Below are 19124 nucleotides of genomic sequence, written 5' to 3'. Positions count from 1 at the left end.
GAGATTTGTGATGGGGGAGGTATAGTAGGGAGCAAAAGAAACACAGCTTTGAAGGAGTGCTGACATTAGGCACATGGCGGGCACTTGTTGAACTGAACACAATTGTTTAGTGAATTACTATGCATGTCCTCTTTTCCAACAAGAAATTCTGAACTATTTTTGAGGAATGGCTCCTTTTTGACCAAGCTAAAGTTTAGGAAGACTTATGTCTTGCATCTGATCAGAAGCTTAAGAAAACAGAACATGAAGCCAGTGTGGTTTTTACTTTTGTTTATGTTAATATTATCATCTTTTAACCAGTAGGAATCAGCTGTAAATTCTCCCACTGTGTATTCCTAAACTCAAGCTAAATGTTTTGCTAGAATATCACCAGTCAAGCATTCACGGCAGGCGTATTCCTTCTGCTTCACTTGCAGTTTTGATGTGGACAACGGCACAGCAGCGGGACGGAGTCCCTTGGATCCCATGACCAGCCCCGGCTCTGGGCTGATTCTCCAAGCAAATTTTGTCCATAGTCAACGTCGGGAGTCCTTCTTGTATCGATCCGACAGCGATTATGACCTCTCTCCAAAGTCTATGTCCCGGAACTCCTCCATTGCCAGTGATATGTGAGTACCCGAGAGGGGAACAAGAGTGGGTGGTCTTGAAAATCAAGCAAATTCATCTCTAGAGTTATGATGTCACAAAATCAGTGATTTCTGTTCAACTTCATGGTTCTAATACAGAAAGAATGAAGAACATTATACACGCTGAAAATGAATGGTAGATTTAAGTTGAGTACACTCTCTCTTTTGATCAGAAGCATTTGTTTCCCTAGAAAATAAATTGGGAAAAAGTGAGACATTTTTAATGGAAACTTACACTTAAAGCATCAGCTTATATTTATATAAGATCTGAGTTGCTGGCTAGCTTATCACAATGAATATTGACTAATCTTTGAAAAACTTTAAACTCCATTTGGAAATCCCTGTGATATTAGTGTTTTGAATATATCTCAAATGACGTGTGTACAAATGTTAGCACTCATTTGCCAGATCAATTGAGAGATCTTTTGGGGATATTTAAATAGAGGCAAGAACACAAAGCATTAGACAGAATCAAATATCATTTAGGACATAAACAGATTAATAATAACTAAAGCTGAGGTTTACAGATCTCATAGTATCATAGCTTATTTTCACACTACATTCCATTCTTGTGTTTCCTGCACTCCTGTTCTCTGTGTTCAGGAAGCTTCTGCATGGTCCTTTTTCTCACTCAATACCTCCATTGTCATTTTTGCTTGCTTGAGCATGTCTGTCTCTGTCTGTCTCTGTCTCTCTCTGTCTCTCTCTCTCTCTCTCTCTCTGTCTCTCTCTCTCCACACACACACACACACACACACACACACACACACACACACACACCCCAGAACTAGTCTCACTTTCCTCCTCTGGATCTAGATATTTATCTTATTTATCTATTTACAGTCACCATTTTCTCATGACACATCTCAAAAACTCCTATGGGTAGTAACATCTTTTAGGACTTAGATTTTCTGTGACCCCTGGGGATCTGGTGTTATCCTTGCTGTCCTAACAGTCATCAAGGTATTGCTGAGTTCTTGATGGAATCCTAGAAACACAGTGTGCCTTATGCATTACTTCCACCTATAGTTATTAGGGTATAGCTCTTTTTTTTAGCAGTCATATTAAAGATGGCTGTTTTTCTTAATCTCTAAACAACTTTCTTTCCCATAGGCCTTATTTTGATATTCTTATTCCACTTACATTAGTTTAAAATTTGGGATATTTATTTATTTATTCCAACATAATGAAAATGCATCTTGAGAATTATGGTATATTCAGTATTCATAATCTGTGGAGCAGTGGAGGTCTGGCATTTTAGACCATTGTTATAAAGTATGATATTACCGTCCTTGAGGTGTTTACCAAGCACTTCAGTGTGGAGAAAAGGAAGAGGATTTTCTGCCCAAGGTAAGCCTGCAAATATAATAGGCTAAGGAAAAGTATTTGTAAAATGTGAGGCATGGAGAAATCATGGCTCAATTAAAGAATTACAGTCTGCTTGGTGTGAGTAGCAAAATATGGCAAGAGAGAATTATTCAAATATAGTCTGTGGGAGCTGAGAGCCACAGAGATGTCCTCTAAGGTTTGATCTGATCATATTCCTGTTTTCATGCATCCTGAATACTGTATTTTGGAATGATGACTCAGTGAAGGTCCCATAGGGAAATGGTTCATGTTAAAATTCACAGAAACTAAGCAGACTAAATATTATAAAGACCTAGATAAAGACTGAGGCCTTGGAGCAAAAGGGTTGTTTCAGATGCAAGAGGCAAAGAGCTTATAGAAGTGTGTACACACACACACACACACACACACACACACACACACACACACACACACACTTTGAGCCAGGAAGATTGCAAATTTAAGGCCAGCCTCTCTAATATAATTATAAGGTCTTTGACAGTTGAGTGCATGTCTTAGAAATGTAATAGAATCAGAAGCCCAGTGGTTGGGGAATGAATTGAAAATGGAGATCTGAGCAAATACGCATATATGAGGGCAAAAGGTAAGGTTGGCTGAAGAAGAAGTAAGAATTTTTTTTTTTTTTAATTCAAGACACTTGAACTGAGTGAAAGCTCCAGAAGTTAGAGACTAAAAGTGCAAGGAAAAAAGAGGGTTAAAATGGAGATACAGTTTCTGACAAGTATTATCCTGAACTCAAGTAAAGCGACTATCCTTAGAAAAGTAATAGGGACAAGTACTGTATTCTTTAGGAAGAAAAGAGATAGAAGTGAAAGGGGAAAATATAAATATGTAAATGAAGGAGTAAAATGTTTACAGAATTAATGGCTAATGATGTCTACTTTTACAATTAAGTAGAAGGTGTAGTCTTTGAATAATCAAAGGAGAGGGATGGGGAAGCTTGAGAAGAAGGAAGAGGCTAAAAGAGAAGAGCAGAATTGAGCTGAGCAGAGGAAGTGTGAGCATCCCTATAGATAACAAGTAATGCCGAGTGAAGCCAGAATGAAACCATCTGGCCCAACCATCAAAGGTGAGACAGCTTATTTCAGATAAAGGCCAGGAAAATTATTCCAATGAGTTAGTGAACTCTGTTTTATACAGTTATATGTTTAATTTCTAAAATGTTAGTAAATTGATTATTTGATGCCAGTAAATTGATTGTTTAATACGTTTCTTTCATATCCTTTACTTAAGTTAGTAAATATTAAATATACACATGCATTTTACAAACAGCTGATAACTTTTTATATTTCAATAGGGCTTTTATTTCCAAAGCCCACTCACAGAGATAACCTCTTTTTGCCCTGAGCCAAGACAAGAATTTCATTATCTGAACAGACTCACATAAGAATGGCAAATTTGATCCGGCCATGATGCAATTCCATGTGTTGTAAGGAAATAATGTCCTGAGATAGTCAGCTTTCTCATTCTCCCTGGATATTTACATCAGAGCAGTAAGGTTTCCCTTTTATACCCACTAACATCTGGAAATCATTCTTTCTATAGAGACAAAGGATGATAAATAGAATAATTACTAATTTAGTATAGATCTAATACAACATCTATCTTCTTTATATAAAGGATCATGTCTTCTCTGGCTTTCTTACCTTATCTCAGTTATGATAATGCTGAAATGTTGTCCAAGGTCTATAATTTGACTGTGCTTAATAGAGAATAACATTACATTACACTCACTTGAAGATTTTATATTTATTGTTCTAGTTTAGTTTTCCTACAGAGAAAAACCCTTAGAAATTTCAAGCACAAACAGTACCAGTGGAAGTTTGTGATTATCTATTTGAATGACATGTTTTGGAAAACCATTCCATAATTTTAAATAGAATGTTTAATTTATTGGGATAGTGAGAAGGAAAATAATCACATTCTAGTAGATAGGATACTAGTAAAAGAGTTGAGGCACATGGAGAAAAATAAAGACCAGTGATGGTAGTAACAATAACCATGGCACATGTGAAAGCTGTATACTGTCCTTCACTTGTTCAAACATTTTCACACCAGCTATCTTAGTCTATATTCTCATAGTCCTTTCGATAGAGATATTGTTATGCTATTTGACAGATGATAGATCCCACATCCAGAAATTCTCATCTTTTTAAAAACACAACAAATATTTTATCATTTCCAGGAAAATATTATTTTGATAATGCCATCATGAACCAAGTGTTATTAACTATTGCAGAAAACAAAATTAATTTGACCAAATGAACTACTTAGCACTATGAAAATTTGGTTAAGAATAAAATAAGATGAGCAGAGTGTGATAGCACATGTCTATTATCCCAGTATTTGGGAGACTGAGACAGGAGGATCACAGGTTCAAAGCCAGCCAGCCTCAGCAACTTAGTAAGGCCCTCAGCAACCTAGTGAAAAAAATCCTATTTCAAAGACAAAGGGCTGGAGGTGTAGCTCAGAGGTAGGACACCCCTGAAGTCAATCCCCAGTACTAAAGTAAGAATGAATAAAATAGGATGAAAGTGCAAAGTGTCCAAAAAGGAGGTCAAGCAAAAAGAAAATCTATTCAGAACATTATATATATATATATATATATATATATATATATATATATATATATATAATACATATACATATATGTATATGTATATGTTTATTGGACTAAGCTAGCACTAAAGATCTAAAATAGTCACTCATTTAAGGCACAAGAGAAATTTCTGGCAACTTCTGCTCTGAGACTGCAATATAGTTTGTTAGATATAGATGCCAGAGCAACAACTTCATTCTTAAAAAATAAAAAGAAACAGAAAAATGCTAAGTATTAACATAAGTTAAGAAATAAATACATTAAAAGTAAGTTTGAACTACCATTAATAATTTAAAAAATGTTCTTATAACAGTAAAAACAAATAGGTGACAGGGGTCTGCCCTAGTGGCATCATAAAGAAAATTAAAAAGTAAACAGATTGTCACATTTTTCTCCTGTAAAGTTCATCAAAATGCATTTAAAATTACTTTCTCTTCTGAATAGCAGTTATTTTTATTGTCGCCCATTATCCAATAATATACGTATTTGAGAACATACAAAACTGTGAGGCATTACAAAGACTAACAGAATTAACAGTGACAATACACATGGCCCTTAGTCATAAAACCAAATTTATTGAATATGAGCTACTTGAATGACTTACGTAAAAGGAAATCAGGAAACCTGGATCATTGTCCCTCTGTTCCCTGCCGTCTGCTGAATAAGCCCTGACACACAGAACCCAAAGCTGACCCTGCCAGCTCTTTCCTTGACTTACTCTCTTCCTTCCTGTGCTCAGAATTCGGGGTGGGGTGCAGGTGGAAGGGCAGCGAGGAGGAGGTGAGTGGGCCCGTTTACCATAGAAGGCCGAGGTGCGCTTGGCAGTCTAGCCAGCTGTCCCCATGTACCCTACAGAGCTTTAGACTTCATGGGTCTGACCTTTGGACTCCCCCGTGTGGGCTGCTCTCAGCTAGTGGACGCTGCCCACAGCCCTGTCTGTCTGTTTCCCTTTCCTGGGCAGTTGACAAGGGTCTCACTGTCTTGGCCTCTGCTGTGGGTCGCCAGTCATAACTCTTTCTGGGCACTGCTTGTGCCTTCTGGATAGAAGGGGGTATTGTCTCTACTCCTGGGTTTGAAAATGGAAAAGAGATTGATTGCCTGTATGCCAATTCAAAATATTTTTTTTTGTTTCAGTTTACATGATTCTTCCTTGGTGTCATGAGAGTATCTCCAAAAATAAAAATTAAAAAAAAAAAACATGGAATATTCCAAAGTTTCTAGTCCTCACTGAATATACATGAAAAGCTTATAACCCCCTACTAGCTATATTTTAAGTCTTACTACATTAATGAATATATTATATTTTTAAGAGTTCAGGGCCGGGCGTGGTGGCGCACGCTTGTAATCCCCGCGCTTGGGAGGCGGAGACAGGAGGATCGCGCAGGTTCGAAGCCAGCCACGCTGGCTTAAGAGACCCTGTTTCCAAATAAAAATATAAAATAGGTCTTGGAGTGCAGCCCGGAGACAGAAGGGTTTCCAGGAACCCCAATACCACCAAAAAAAGGGGGTTTTGTTGATGATAATAATGAGATTCAAAGTAATACATTCATATATATGCAACACATCTTTTGGTGTCAACATTTTAAATTTTTTTTGTGTTTGATTCTGAGGATGAAACCCAGAAGCATTCTACCTCTGAGCTATTCCCAGCCTATTTTTTATTCTATATTTTGAAGCAGGGTCTCACTAAGTTGCAGAGAGCTTCATAAATTCATGAGGCTGGCCTTGAACCTGAAATCCTCCTGTCTCAGCCTCCCAAGTACTGGGATTACAAGAGTGTGCCACCGCGCCTGGCTGGTGTTAACAATTAATTTTCTATTTGAAAGCCATCTTTCATTAACTAAACACATAATGCTTCCAAGGCCAAATCATTCTTCCCCAGTCCCAAGTTTTCCCAGCTAAGGGGGATTATTACATGGGAGGAATGTCAGGTTCCCTAAACATGCTTTGGGGCACCAGAGTGAGCGCACATGGGTGCAAAGGATATTTTAAAATTTTAAGAGAAATACAGAGACATTTATCAGTCACCTGAAAATCTAATAACTTGAAACATTTTTCTTTAGCTCATGATATCCCTGTCTCTGGTCTCATGCTTTTTAAAACTAGGTTTTCAGTGGTTACTAGATTAAAAAGCAAGTGCTGAGAAAAATGGATGAGGAAGCAGAAATTACAGAGACACTATCCGATCTCATCTCCCAAAGTGAGATGTAGAGTGCTCAACCAGGCTAAGTCGTTTGGACAAATCTTATTAAATTGTTTGGACCTAACTACTCAAGAAGTGGGACTATTATTTCTTCTGGACAGTGGAATGCTATAAAATGTTAATGAGATGTTAAGCATGCAAGAATCTCTGCACTGGGGTGTTCATTCATATCCTTAGCATGGGAGTTAAATCTTCATGAAAAGGGACATTTTGATAAAAGAAGAAAAACAATTGTCTTAAAGCCATAAACTTCCAGCAAGTGCTACAGTTTATAATTTTCTTAATTCTGTTAGAATCCCAGGTAGCCAAAGTCTTGTATTATTATCAAAAGTGATATTATGTTGGCAATATTATAGGTAGACTGCCTTTTTTTTTCTTCCATACCCATATCCTTGTTGCAACTGTAGGTATCAACTACCAAAATACTTTTATTAATAATTCTTTTCCGCCGGGCGTGGTGGCGCACGCTTGTAATCCCCGCGCTTGGGAGGCGGAGACAGGAGGATCGCGCATGTACGAAGTCAGCCGCGCTGGCGTAAGAGACTCTGTTTCAAAAATATAAAATAGGTCTGGGAGTGTAGCCCGGAGGTAGAAGGGCTTCCAGGAACCCCAGTACCACCAAATAAATAAATAAATAAATAAATAAATAAATAAATAAATAAATAAATAAGGGATAGATTGTAGCTCAGTGATAGAGCACTCCAGATTCAGTCTCCAGTACTAGAAAAAATAGCTGAGTATACATTTTATGCTCATACTTTAAAAAAAATCATAAAAAAGGAGATCCTAATGTTTTGACATTTTGAACAAACATTTTAATGCTACAGGATAAAAATGAAAAATTATTTTAGTGCATTACATACTGAGATGGTGTGAACATTCTTGGATATGTTTGCACTATGCTCCAATCTTTTAAAATAACACATTATAGCTGGGCGTGGTGGCGCACACTTGTAATCCCTGCACTTGGGAGGTGGAGAGAGGAGGATCACGCAGGTTCAAAGCCAGCCGCGCTGGCTTAGGAGACCCTATTTCCAAATTAAAAAGTATAAAAAGTAGGTCTGGGAGTGTAGCCCAGAAGTAGAAGGGTTTCCAGGAACCCCAGTACCACCAAAAAGTAAAAAATAGAAAAATAAAATAACACATTATTTGCATTATATATACTAATACACCATGGTTATCATTGCCAAAGGTATAAACATGTCCTGAAATCTTAGAAGATATATTAAAGCATAGGGAAAAGTAAATGCAAACTGACCAAATATATTAGTAATTCATTATTTATCATCCAAAGCTACTCAAATTCTATTATATCTTTGGGGAAATTTGCCCAAGTATTAAGCATACAATTTACTTGTTTTTTTTTTTATATCTACTGTTTCTCAGTGTTTGGACTCTAGTTTTAATTGTGAAGAAAGATAAAACTGAAAAATAAATGATAACCTGAGTTTTCTTCAACTCCTCTATGTAAGAGAAACAGTGTGAAGATAAATTATTTAACTTTTAAAATATTTGATTGTATAATTATTCCTTTATCTCATACTTTACTAAAGGGTACTAGCTAGTTTCTTTTTAAATATGGTGCAAAGGGGATGAATTAATAATAAAAGTGATTATCCCACAATCCCAAGAAACATCAGTTTCAAGGAGAAACTGGGCAGGGAGTGGTGGCCCAAGCCTGTAATCACAGTACTTGGGAGGCTTCGAGGGAGAATCACAGTTTAAAGGCCAGCCTCAGCTCAGTACCCTGAGCCAGATACTCAGCAACTTAGTAAGACCCTGTTTCAAAATAAAAAATAAAAAGAGCTGGGATGTAGCTCAAACATAGAATAACCCTAGATTCGATCCCCAATATAAAAAAAAAAAGAGCGAAAGAAAAATGGAAGAATGGGCCCAATTTTTAGTGTTTACTAAACAGCCTCTGAGAACATGTGTTTTTTTTTTATTTTTTAGTTAGTGATGAGAACAATATTTGAATAAATTCAACCAACTAAAATTAGAAAAATTGGAAAACCATCTTCAAAGAAACAGCTAGCCCAGCAACCTGGAAAGTGCTTCAATGCAATGTGACCCTAAATGAAAGAACCATAGCCAAAACCCATTGGCTCTTCCCACTCCAGAAAGTTGTAAAGAAAAATGACTGTTAAAAAAAAGAGCTTCCAGTTTAACCTATTGTGGACAATTTACCCAGAGGCACTCTCATTTGCATTCCTATCTCTACCTTCCACCTTCTGTGTATTGAAGAAGACTCCAATTCAAAGCATGTTCCACTGTGTTGCAAAATGGAAATGTCCTGAACTTTAAATCTTGATAGCGGGTGGTAGGAGTGGGGCAGGTGGCAGCAGGCTGACAGAAGCAGCAAATTGATTTCCATTGGAGGTAACCAGTGTGTATCACCTGCCACATTCTAAATAAATGAATGTATTAATGGGCTGGCATTTCAGAGTGACTATTATTCTTTTACTCATTCAACAAATATCAATAACACCTATTCCATGGCAGGATAGCATCTGAAGATGCCCTAGATCTGTGAAAACAAAACAGAAATAACACTTGCTTCGAGCATGTGTTCCTTTCTTTATTTAGTTATTTTTAAATTTCTGAAGCATAAAGGAAATAGACAAGTGATACTGAGATTACTGTAGAAATACCTATTTTCACTTATCAGTCACTGAAGATATTTATTTTGCTTATCAGTCTTAACTTCTTAGTGAGTTGTTCTCAATGTCTCCTAGATGTTCCCTGAGCTATATAAGGAGAGCAAAATCACACTGCTAGAACATTTATGTGATGTGTTTCTCAAGATAAGATATACTAAGAAATATTACTAAATAATACTAACTCTCTAACTCCCTGGAATAGGAAATGTTTCAAGATAGTCTACTAAAAATAAATAAAGTCTTGCTCAGATCCATGGTTTTTCTTTAAGAAAAAAAGCAATGCAAGAATACAGACACTGAGCTTTGCTGGGCTCCTGGCGTTTGAAGTTGTGTGGTTCATGTCACATTCCATGAAGAGCATCCCCAGTTCCATCCGCTTTCTGCGGCGACTCTCAAGCTGTGTTTCGGTTTCTGGATCAAGAAAAACTTGCTGTCATCAAATACTGGACAGTGGAGTCTAAACATGTATAAAACATCAATTCCTGTTGTCCTCTTAGTAGAAGCAGACAAACTGAAAGCACATAGAGAAAGAAGAGCCAGTCGCCCATCTATGAATGCAAGAGGTTATGGTGAGACAGGAAATCGTTGAAGCAATTCAGAGAATGGTATTATTTCCTAGTGAGTGTCAGAAATGATCCCAGGACCCAAAACCTTTTGACTCTTTGTTAACAAGGCTGCACACACATCTCATAACTCCACATCACAAAATTCATTCCTTTTTGGCACTTAGAGAATGACAGGAACAAGCTTGCCTGCTTTTTTTGTGTTTGTCTGCCACTAGTGGATGGCATGTTAGGCAGCACAGAGAAAATATTTCCATGCTTTCAGGAGTTTCTATTAGACAACATGCTTCTGGGATACTTATGCACATTTGTGGGGCCTCTGAAAAGCATAAATCCATTTGAGCATCCAGAAAGCAGCGTGGTCAAAACACAATGGTGTCTTAAAGCCTAGCTTCAAATCCAGTTGGACTGCACATTTCCATGCCTTGAGAATTTATAATGCACTAAAATGTCAAAACAAAAATAAAAAACACTGGGGAGACCAACCTAAGGTTACTAATTTTTTACTTTGCCAGGTAGAGGGGACAAAAGGAGGTTCCAACCAATATATACCATCATTTTATTGCTAAAAGGCATTTTAGCCAGGTGTGGTGATGCATGCTTGCAATCCCAGTATTTGGGAGCTAAGAGGATCCTGTTCATGGTTAGCCTCAGCTACCTCGTGAGGCCTTCTGCAAATTAGCAAGACCCTGTTTCAAAATAAAGAATTAGTCAGGCATGGTGGTGCATGCTTGTAATTTCAGCCTTTGGAAGGCTGAGACAGGAGGATCGTGATTCGTGGACAGCCTTAGCTACTTAGTGAGGTCCTTTGCAACTCAGTGAGACCCTGTTTCAAAATAAAGAATAAAAAATAGGGCTGGGGGTATAACTCAGACATAGAATGCCCCTGGGTTACATCACCAATACAGGTACAAAAATAGCTGGGCATGGTGGCGCACACTTGTAATCCCCACTTGGGAGGCGGAGACAGGAGGATCTCGCAGGTTCGAAGCCAGTCACGCTGGCTTAAGAGACCGTTTCCAAAAATAAAAAAAGTATAAAATAGGTCTGGGAGTGTAGCCCGGAAGTAGAAGGGCTTCCAGGAACCCCAGTACCACCAAAAAAAGAGAGAGAGAGAGAGAGAGAGAGAGAGAGAGAGAGAGAGAGAGAGAGATGGGGTTGTAGCTTGGAGGTAGAATGCCCCCTGCGCTCAATACACACACACACACACACACACACACACACACACACACATTTTAACCTCCATCAAAAACAGTCTGAATGTATGCCATTTTCAATATGATCCATATAAAAAATAAATTAAAATTTTTTAAAAAGAATAACAACATAGCTTTCCAAAGGAATATATTTAGTCTTTTAACCCCTTACTCCCTGGCCCAAGTTAACTCTCACTTTAACAAGGACCATTCTGTTGGGCAAGCTCCATGTCTCAGACTGGCATTTGGAAACCACCTCCGAAGGGCATGACTGTAATGAGTTACTTAAGTTCTCAGGGCCTGTGTCCCTCTCTTGGAGTATGTAAGCACCCGTTAATGCAGAGTCCTCTGAATTGGATACTGCCAGATGGTAGAGTTCCATGGCATATAGTAGGTTTGCATAAAATATGTTGCTCCTCTATTTGATTAAGCCCTTCTTTTTAATCTAATGAATCATTTTACCACATGTAGACTTATATAATATTTGTACTTACTACCCATAAATCTTCTTCCCAGGAACCTATTTTGGAGACACACCAAGAGGGCAGGACCACTGACATTAAGAACAGACCTGCCAAATAAGACACACTGAAAGAAGAGCCTGTTCCTAGAACATAAAGTGAGGCGCTGGTGAAAGCCTCCTGCTGTGTACTTAGCACCCCCCACAACCACGTCAGATTCAGCCCAGTACGGTGAGGCCCTGATGATCACTTGTGACATCAGCCCCGCTGGAAAATCCCTGTAACATATTGGCTTCCATTAAACAAATTAACCTAATATGTCTAATGAGTAGGTCTGTGCACATATGACACATGCTAATCCTTTTTGAACTCTTGAAATTAGACATCTTTACTATGTAATTTTGAACACAGATTATCTTGTGTGCCATCATGTAACTTTACAAATTAGAGGGCATTTATTGGCCTCATGTATTATCTCTAATGCATGAGTTTTATCTTATAACCCATAAAGAAGTTCAGTTGTAAACTAGGGAATTTTTTTTTGCTTATGCCATATAGTAAACTATTTCACTTTGCTTTTATTAGTGAATATCCTTAAGAAGATATCACACGTGGGCCAAAAGTTAAGCATTTTTATTAATGGTATTTTTTGTCAAAGATCAGGCCAGGTTCTAATTTGCTTTTTTATTTAATTTTAAAATGAAAAATTATAAATATTTATGATATAGAGTGTAATGCTTTGATATATATGCATGTGGAATTATAGAATCAAGTTAATTAATATTATATATCATTTCACATACTTATTGCTTTTTGTGATTATAACATTTAAAATGTTATAATCTTAGCAATTTTCAAGTATATCTTGCATTCTTATTAATTATAGTCAGTAGTCTATTGAATTAATTCCTTCTCTCTAACTGAAACATTTTACCCTTTAACCAATATCTCCTTGTATCAACCCAACCCCACTTCTCAGCTTCTGGTAACCAACATTTTACTCTTTCTTTAAGTTCAATTTTTAAATCATTTATATATAAATTAACACAGTATTTGTCTTTCTGGCTTATTTCACTGAGTACAATGAACTCTAGGCTCATCCCTGTTGTCATGAATGCCAGCATTTCTTGCCATAGCATTCCATTGTGTATACATACCACATTATTTTTATCCACTCTGTTGATGGACACTTAGATTGATCCTATGTGTTGGCTATCATGAATGAAATTGGGAGTGCAGATAACTCGTTGTCACACTGATTTCATTTTCTTTGAATATAGTCCCAGAAAGGGAATTTCTATATGATATAATTAAAAAATAGAATTTCCAGGTCATTTTTAATTTTTGTGTGTTGTACTGGGGATTGAACCCAGAAGCATCCTACCACTGAACTATGTCCCCAGTCATTTTTATTTTTTATTTGAAAACAAGTTCTTGATAAATTACCATATTCTGGCCTTAAACCTGTAATCCTCTTGTCTCAGGCTGCCAAGTACTGGGATTATAGATATATGCTACCATGCCTGGGAAGTTGTTCCTTAATTATTAAAATGTAAATAAGTTTTGAGAAATGGTTTACATTTTAGAAAATAAAATCTCTAAGATTATAAGATTTCTAAAGTTAGTTGATAGGTCTGGATGATATAAAATATAGGTTAAAATGTAATGTTTATTGCAGGTAATCTCTGAAGGGCTATACAATGGAATAGTATAGGCAAAATGATAGTAAATTCTCTTAATGTCAGTAAAGATGGTAGTAGTGTTTCCCCTCTTCAGTAATTCTTTCCCATACATTTTAAATATATCAGGCAGGAAGTCAAAATGTTTTTGTTGAAACAATGAGGACCACAGAATGTCCTTAGAATTACATCCACATACAATATATACGTAACAGACATATGTACTTGTGGATACCATATACTATATGTAAGTGTTGTAAATGTATACTATCTTCAGAAGTGTTTGCTACATATGATATGGTCTTATCTCACCCTGATTATGGACATATGTTATTTAACTATCAGCCAAAACTTTATACCTGGATGGAAAATAAAAAGTTATTTTATTGCTTTATTTGTAATTTATCTTAGTGTTTTAGCACATAAAAATCATTAGGTGGGCTGAAACTTTTTTTTTAAGTCATGGGTTGTTTTATTGATTTGATTTCTTGTTTGGATATTATTTTTGTATTTATAACTTCTATTTGTTATCTTTATTATATCATCTTTGTAACATGAAAGATACATTAAAGAGTAACTGTTGTTTTGGATGTGTTTTTGTCGTTGATAAGTACATTCTAGATGGAGACTTACATAGCGCTTAAGAGCAGAGCCCCAAAGTGATATGACCTGGATTTGAATCCCAGCTCGGTCACTTCATAGACATGTGATTCTGTGGTCTTCTTGGGCCTCCCTTTCTTTTTCACACAAGGAATTTATTTTTATTTTTTATTTTTATTTTTATTTTTTTATTTTTTTTTTTTGCTGGTTCTGGGGTTCCTGGAAGCCCTTCTACCTCCGGGCTACACTCCCAGACCTATTTTTACATTTTCATTTTGGAAACAGGGTCTCCTAAGCCAGCGCGATCCTCCTGTCTCCGCCTCCCAAGCGCGGGGATTACAAGCGTGCGCCACCACGCCCGGCCACACAAGGAATTTAATAAGATATCCCTGGAAGGTATTTTGTGCAGCACTTGGCAGATCGTAATTATTTGATAATATTAATTATCATTATTTATAATAATTACAATTGCTTCAAATGATTGCCATTGTTATATATTAATAATTTTATTAAATATTTATCCTCTGAATTTTTAAAAGGATCTTAGTGAAATGATAATATACTGCCAAGGCTTTAAGCCCTGAAGCCAACAAAGACAAAGGTGTCTCAGGCTTCACAATTTTGAAATGAACTCATTTGTGTATGAGCTCAGAAGCCTATACATAAATTAGTTTGACTAATTTTTTTAAGATGACAGTGTGCTTTTTCATATTTAAAGTACTATCCTTGAGAAGTTTGTGGATCCCAGCAAGGCCTCCCTAAGAGGGTTTGCTTTGCCATCTCTCCCTCTTTCAGTTTCTTGCCTATGTTTCTGGCTTCTTATTGCAGAAAGAACAAGGGTAGAAGATAAGGTAGTAAGGAATACAGAAGTGGGGAGGACAGCAAAGGCATAGGGAGCAGGACTTCCTGGTTCTAAGAAAAGTCAACAGTGCTCTGCTGAGCCCAGTCCCTTGGTGTGTGTGTGGGGGTGCTCCCAAGGCCGGAGGAGGTGCCTCTGGGTCAGCCCTGGTAGCCAGGTCAGGCGACTGGGCACAGGGCCCCTCCTTTCACATCACAAGACTCACTGGGCTCCACAGTGACCTACAGTGGCCCATCTCATCTGTTCTGGAAGTCTCTACACTTGTACCTTTTGACAACTCTTACCTGGATATCAATTTATCTGTCCCCCACACGCATATATACATATATACAATGTTAAAAATGAGCTTTTTTCTGAGTTCCAGCCCACATCTTTCCCCACTTGTGTCCCACAAATACTACAGTTCTAAAAAAAAAAAGGTATTTTCCCTTCAAAACAAGTCCCCAATGCTTTTTGTTAGTTTGTTAAATTTGTTTTCATTTAAATGAAAGACAGTATTTAATCATCTTCCCTCAAATTCATGACACCAGGAACAGTGATACCAGCCGCTCCATTAGTTTGTAAGAGACACCAACAGTCCTTTCCCATCTCGGAAAGCCTCAATTTATTGTGTGGTATTATACTCCCTCCTAATATACTTCAGTATTTTTCTAAAGATTCTTTTTGGGAAAGTTGTTCAAATGCAAATATGAGAATAATTTTATCTCTTTTTTTAAATACTTTTTTACTGTGAGTTGGTGCACACTTATAACCCTAAGTTGCTGGGAAGTTTGAGGCAGGAGAATCACTTAAGCCCAAGTGTTCTAGATTTGGTGGGGGAAAAGTAGCAAGACCCTGACTTAAAATAATAGGATTTTTTTGTGCTGCTAGGGATGGAATCCAGGGGCCTTCTACCTCTGGCCTATACTCCCGGAGCTATTTTATATTTTATTTGGAAAGAGGGTCTCACTAAGTTTCTGAGAGCCTCACTAAGTAGCGGAGGCTGTCTTCGAGCCTGGGCAATCCTCCTGTCTCAGCCTCAAAATAATAATAATAAAAAATCTCACACATATTTTAAGCCAAGTCATGAAATAAAAATGAATCTTCTCTTGATATTAATGATCAGTTCTGCTTTTTAAATAATTATATGCAAAGTATAGGGTACAAGTAAAAGATATGTTCATACTATTTTCTTCTAACCCCAAATAAATTTTCTTCTAACTACAAACAAAAATATACTTTACTTGCACCATTATACTGTGGGAGTATATATGAAAAAGGTTAATTTAGCATTGAGTTGAAGAGGGACAAATATTTTTAAATTGTATATTAGGTATATTTTCAAAGATAAATTAAGCATTTCATACCTTTGAAAAGAGATGGCTAGGATATGACCTGCACTTTGTATAGACCTCTCCATTGAAATGCTAGGAATCATTTTACTATTACTGAAATGAGACAATCTTGAGATATTTGGCAGAAACAATTTGTAGGCAATTTTAAAAAGTGGCATATCTTCTTCACAAAATTATAACTGTTGTTATGGTTTTGACAAGAAAGGAAATCAAGGTTGTCTATCCTAAAAATACCTTTTACAAAGCTTGGGAATGAAACTCAACCAAAGAAAACGTTAAGAGTTTTAGTGTGTGTGTGTGTGTGTGTGTGTGTGTGTGTGTGTGTGTGTATGTGTGTATGTATTACTAGAGATTGGACCCAGGGACGTTCTACACCTTCTCCCGGCCCTATTTTATTTTTTATTTTAAAGCAGGATCTCACGAAGTTGTTGAGGGCCTCTATAAGTTACTGAGGCTAGCCACAAACCTGGGATCCTCCTGTCTCAGCCTGTCAAAATATGTGATCCTCCTTGAGTTCTGAGTGATTCAAATCTAATGTAGTTTAACTAAAGAAAACAAGGAACTAGCAGACCTATCACAGTGGCTTAACAGTTCTTAACTATCAATTCTCTGAGTCTTTGTAATCTCCTAACTCTCTAGGAAAGCAAAAGCCATAAGGACATTAAAATCTGTACTACTAATAATTATGACATAGCTAAAGTTTATTGAACACTTATTGTATACTAAGCACATTTCTCAGCACTTAATATTAAATTGGTCCCCAAACAATACTTTATGCAATAATTATCATCTCTGTATCACAGATGAAGAGACCAAAAAAAAAAAATGAGAAGTTTAGTAACTTACACAAGTTTATATACCCAGAAAGTGGCAGGGCTGAAATTCCAAACCAAGCTTTCATCAGAGAGTAAAGTCCAAGTTTCTTTTTGTTTGTTTTAACTTGTTCTTTTTGTTTATCATACTAATAATAATAATTTGTAGTAGTAGTAGTAGTAGTAGTAGTAGTAGTAGTAGTAGTAGTAGTATTGTTGTTGTACTAGAGATTGAACCTAGGGGAGTTCTCCAAGCTGCATCCCCAGCTCTTTTTATTTTTATTTTGAAACAGAGTCTTGGTAAATTATTGAGGCTAGACTCAAACCTGCAATTATTCTGCCTCAACCTCCAGAGTCCTGGGATTACAGGCATGTGTCACCACACCTGGAAAATCCACACTCTTTTTTTAACCTATTGTCCCAGGCCTCCATGATCTGCTGCCTGGCTGACCACCAACCTCTGCTGGGTACTTCCTGCCTTACATGGGCTTCTCTGAAACCACAGAGGCACTCCTAGCTCCCTGCCGGCATCACGCTCTTGCTCTCTCCGGTGGTTCCTCTGCCTCCTTGGCCTCCTCTCCTCTTGCTTGCTGCCTCTGGAACGTTAGCTTTCTTACTGTTTCAATACACCAGGCTGGCTCTCAGTGTGGCTATTTGTCTAGGAAATGGCCTTTCTGGTTATGGCCTGAAATAAATCTTTCTTGGTTGACATTCGGGATCTGCCATTTATTAGCCTTTAGACCTTGGGATTCTTCTGAAGTTCATTTGCATCCGCTATACAATGATCACAAAACTTGATGACTCACTTTTGTAGGGGGAAGAACTCTCTATATAATCACACAACAGGTATTTTGGGGAAAATGTGGTTCTAAAACTAATAGAGGATACATGGTCTTCATTTTTAGTGTGCTTTGTTGTCTTTCGCCACTTCTTTTTTCTTCGTTTTGATGTTCAAGACTTCTGCATGATTTGCTGGCAACCTGATCTCACTGTGAACAGCAGTAGTCCATGAACACCATCCCCACGCTCCTTGTGCTGCAGCACATTTTGTGAATGTTCTTCTAGGTCACTTGGATTCTTGTCAGATTGTTCATGAGCAAGCAGACAGTTCAGTTGCGCCTTTTCCAGCAAGGGTCATGTCCAGGAAGCTTTCTGTGTAGAATACACTCAATTCAATAGCCTTGGATATCGAGATCAAGCAATAGCCCACAGAGATTCGGAAAATCTTGCCCTCAATTTATTCATGCTGGGAAATACTGCAAAAGAATCTGGGCCCCAGTTTCTCACTTTCTCCTAAGTAGCTTGTTGCACAATTTTCTTGCTTTCCTCTGTCCCTCCAAGACACGTCATGCTGACACCTTGCTCCTGTATCTCAGGCCTGCTGTAGCTGAGGTTGCCGCAGCAACAGCACACACGGGGAACATTCCCTAGTAACTACAGAGGCTGGGATGTGAGTCAGTTGAAAAGTTTCACAGGGTTTTTATTAGTGCATGATGCAGTCCCATGTCATCTACAGTCCCCAGCCTGCCCAAGACTTACACACAAGGATGCAAAACACCCGATGCTAATCACCTTCAAACGGTAGACGGACAAGCCCACAGCAGAGTGGAGTCCTCTCACAGAGGCCACCACTTGCTGATTCCTTCCATAAGAGTACAAGAGTAAAACGCGGGACCCCTCGCTGGAATTTTATTTCTACTTTTGCATACCGTGACATTGATTGTTGACCAAAGAACCCCTCTTTTGATCCAGGAAGCTGGAAAATGATTAATATCCTAGAAGATGTATTTTCAACCCAGTGGCTGGGAAGAACATGTGCCGAAGAATAAGGATGGCATTACTGTAATTCTCTATGGGAATTTATGAAAGTGGAAATTACCATTTTGTATTGACTGAGAGCAGTCTTGGAGTTATTGGTGACTCTAACATGGGATTTGGTTTGTTTTTCAGACATGGAGATGACTTGATTGTGACCCCATTTGCTCAGGTAAGCACGGCTGGGTGAGTGGGCAGGATTCTCACACATCTAGAAAATTTGATTTTGGGGGGATCTCGTCTGTTTCTTAAATTTAATTTTAAACTGAATGTAATTATAACTACATATCATGTGGTTTGTTCAAGTAATTTAAAGGCAATGCTAGAGAATGTGAAGTTGGCCAGATAT

The 19124-nt window shown here is 37.5% G+C and overlaps 1 protein-coding gene across 7 annotated transcripts in view; it reads left to right on the top strand.

Moving 5' to 3' along the window:
* Nucleotides 1-19124, top strand: part of PDE4D (phosphodiesterase 4D) — a gene marked incomplete at both ends in the record, with an annotated part of 1145009 nt that overhangs the window by 930904 nt on the left and 194981 nt on the right. For all 7 annotated transcript variants that reach the window (XM_080701741.1, XM_080701740.1, XM_080701742.1 and 4 more), the window contains 2 exons: nt 417-608; nt 18911-18947. In XM_080701741.1, coding sequence (XP_080557867.1) covers nt 417-608; nt 18911-18947 — 229 coding nt within the window. The remainder of the gene's footprint in view (nt 1-416; nt 609-18910; nt 18948-19124) is intronic.

This window comes from Muscardinus avellanarius (genome assembly GCF_963383645.1).
Source record: "Muscardinus avellanarius genome assembly, chromosome: 1".
Lineage (NCBI taxonomy): Eukaryota > Metazoa > Chordata > Mammalia > Rodentia > Gliridae > Muscardinus > Muscardinus avellanarius.
Note: the sequence above shows the minus strand (reverse complement) of the source record. Positions and strands in the feature narration are given on the sequence as shown.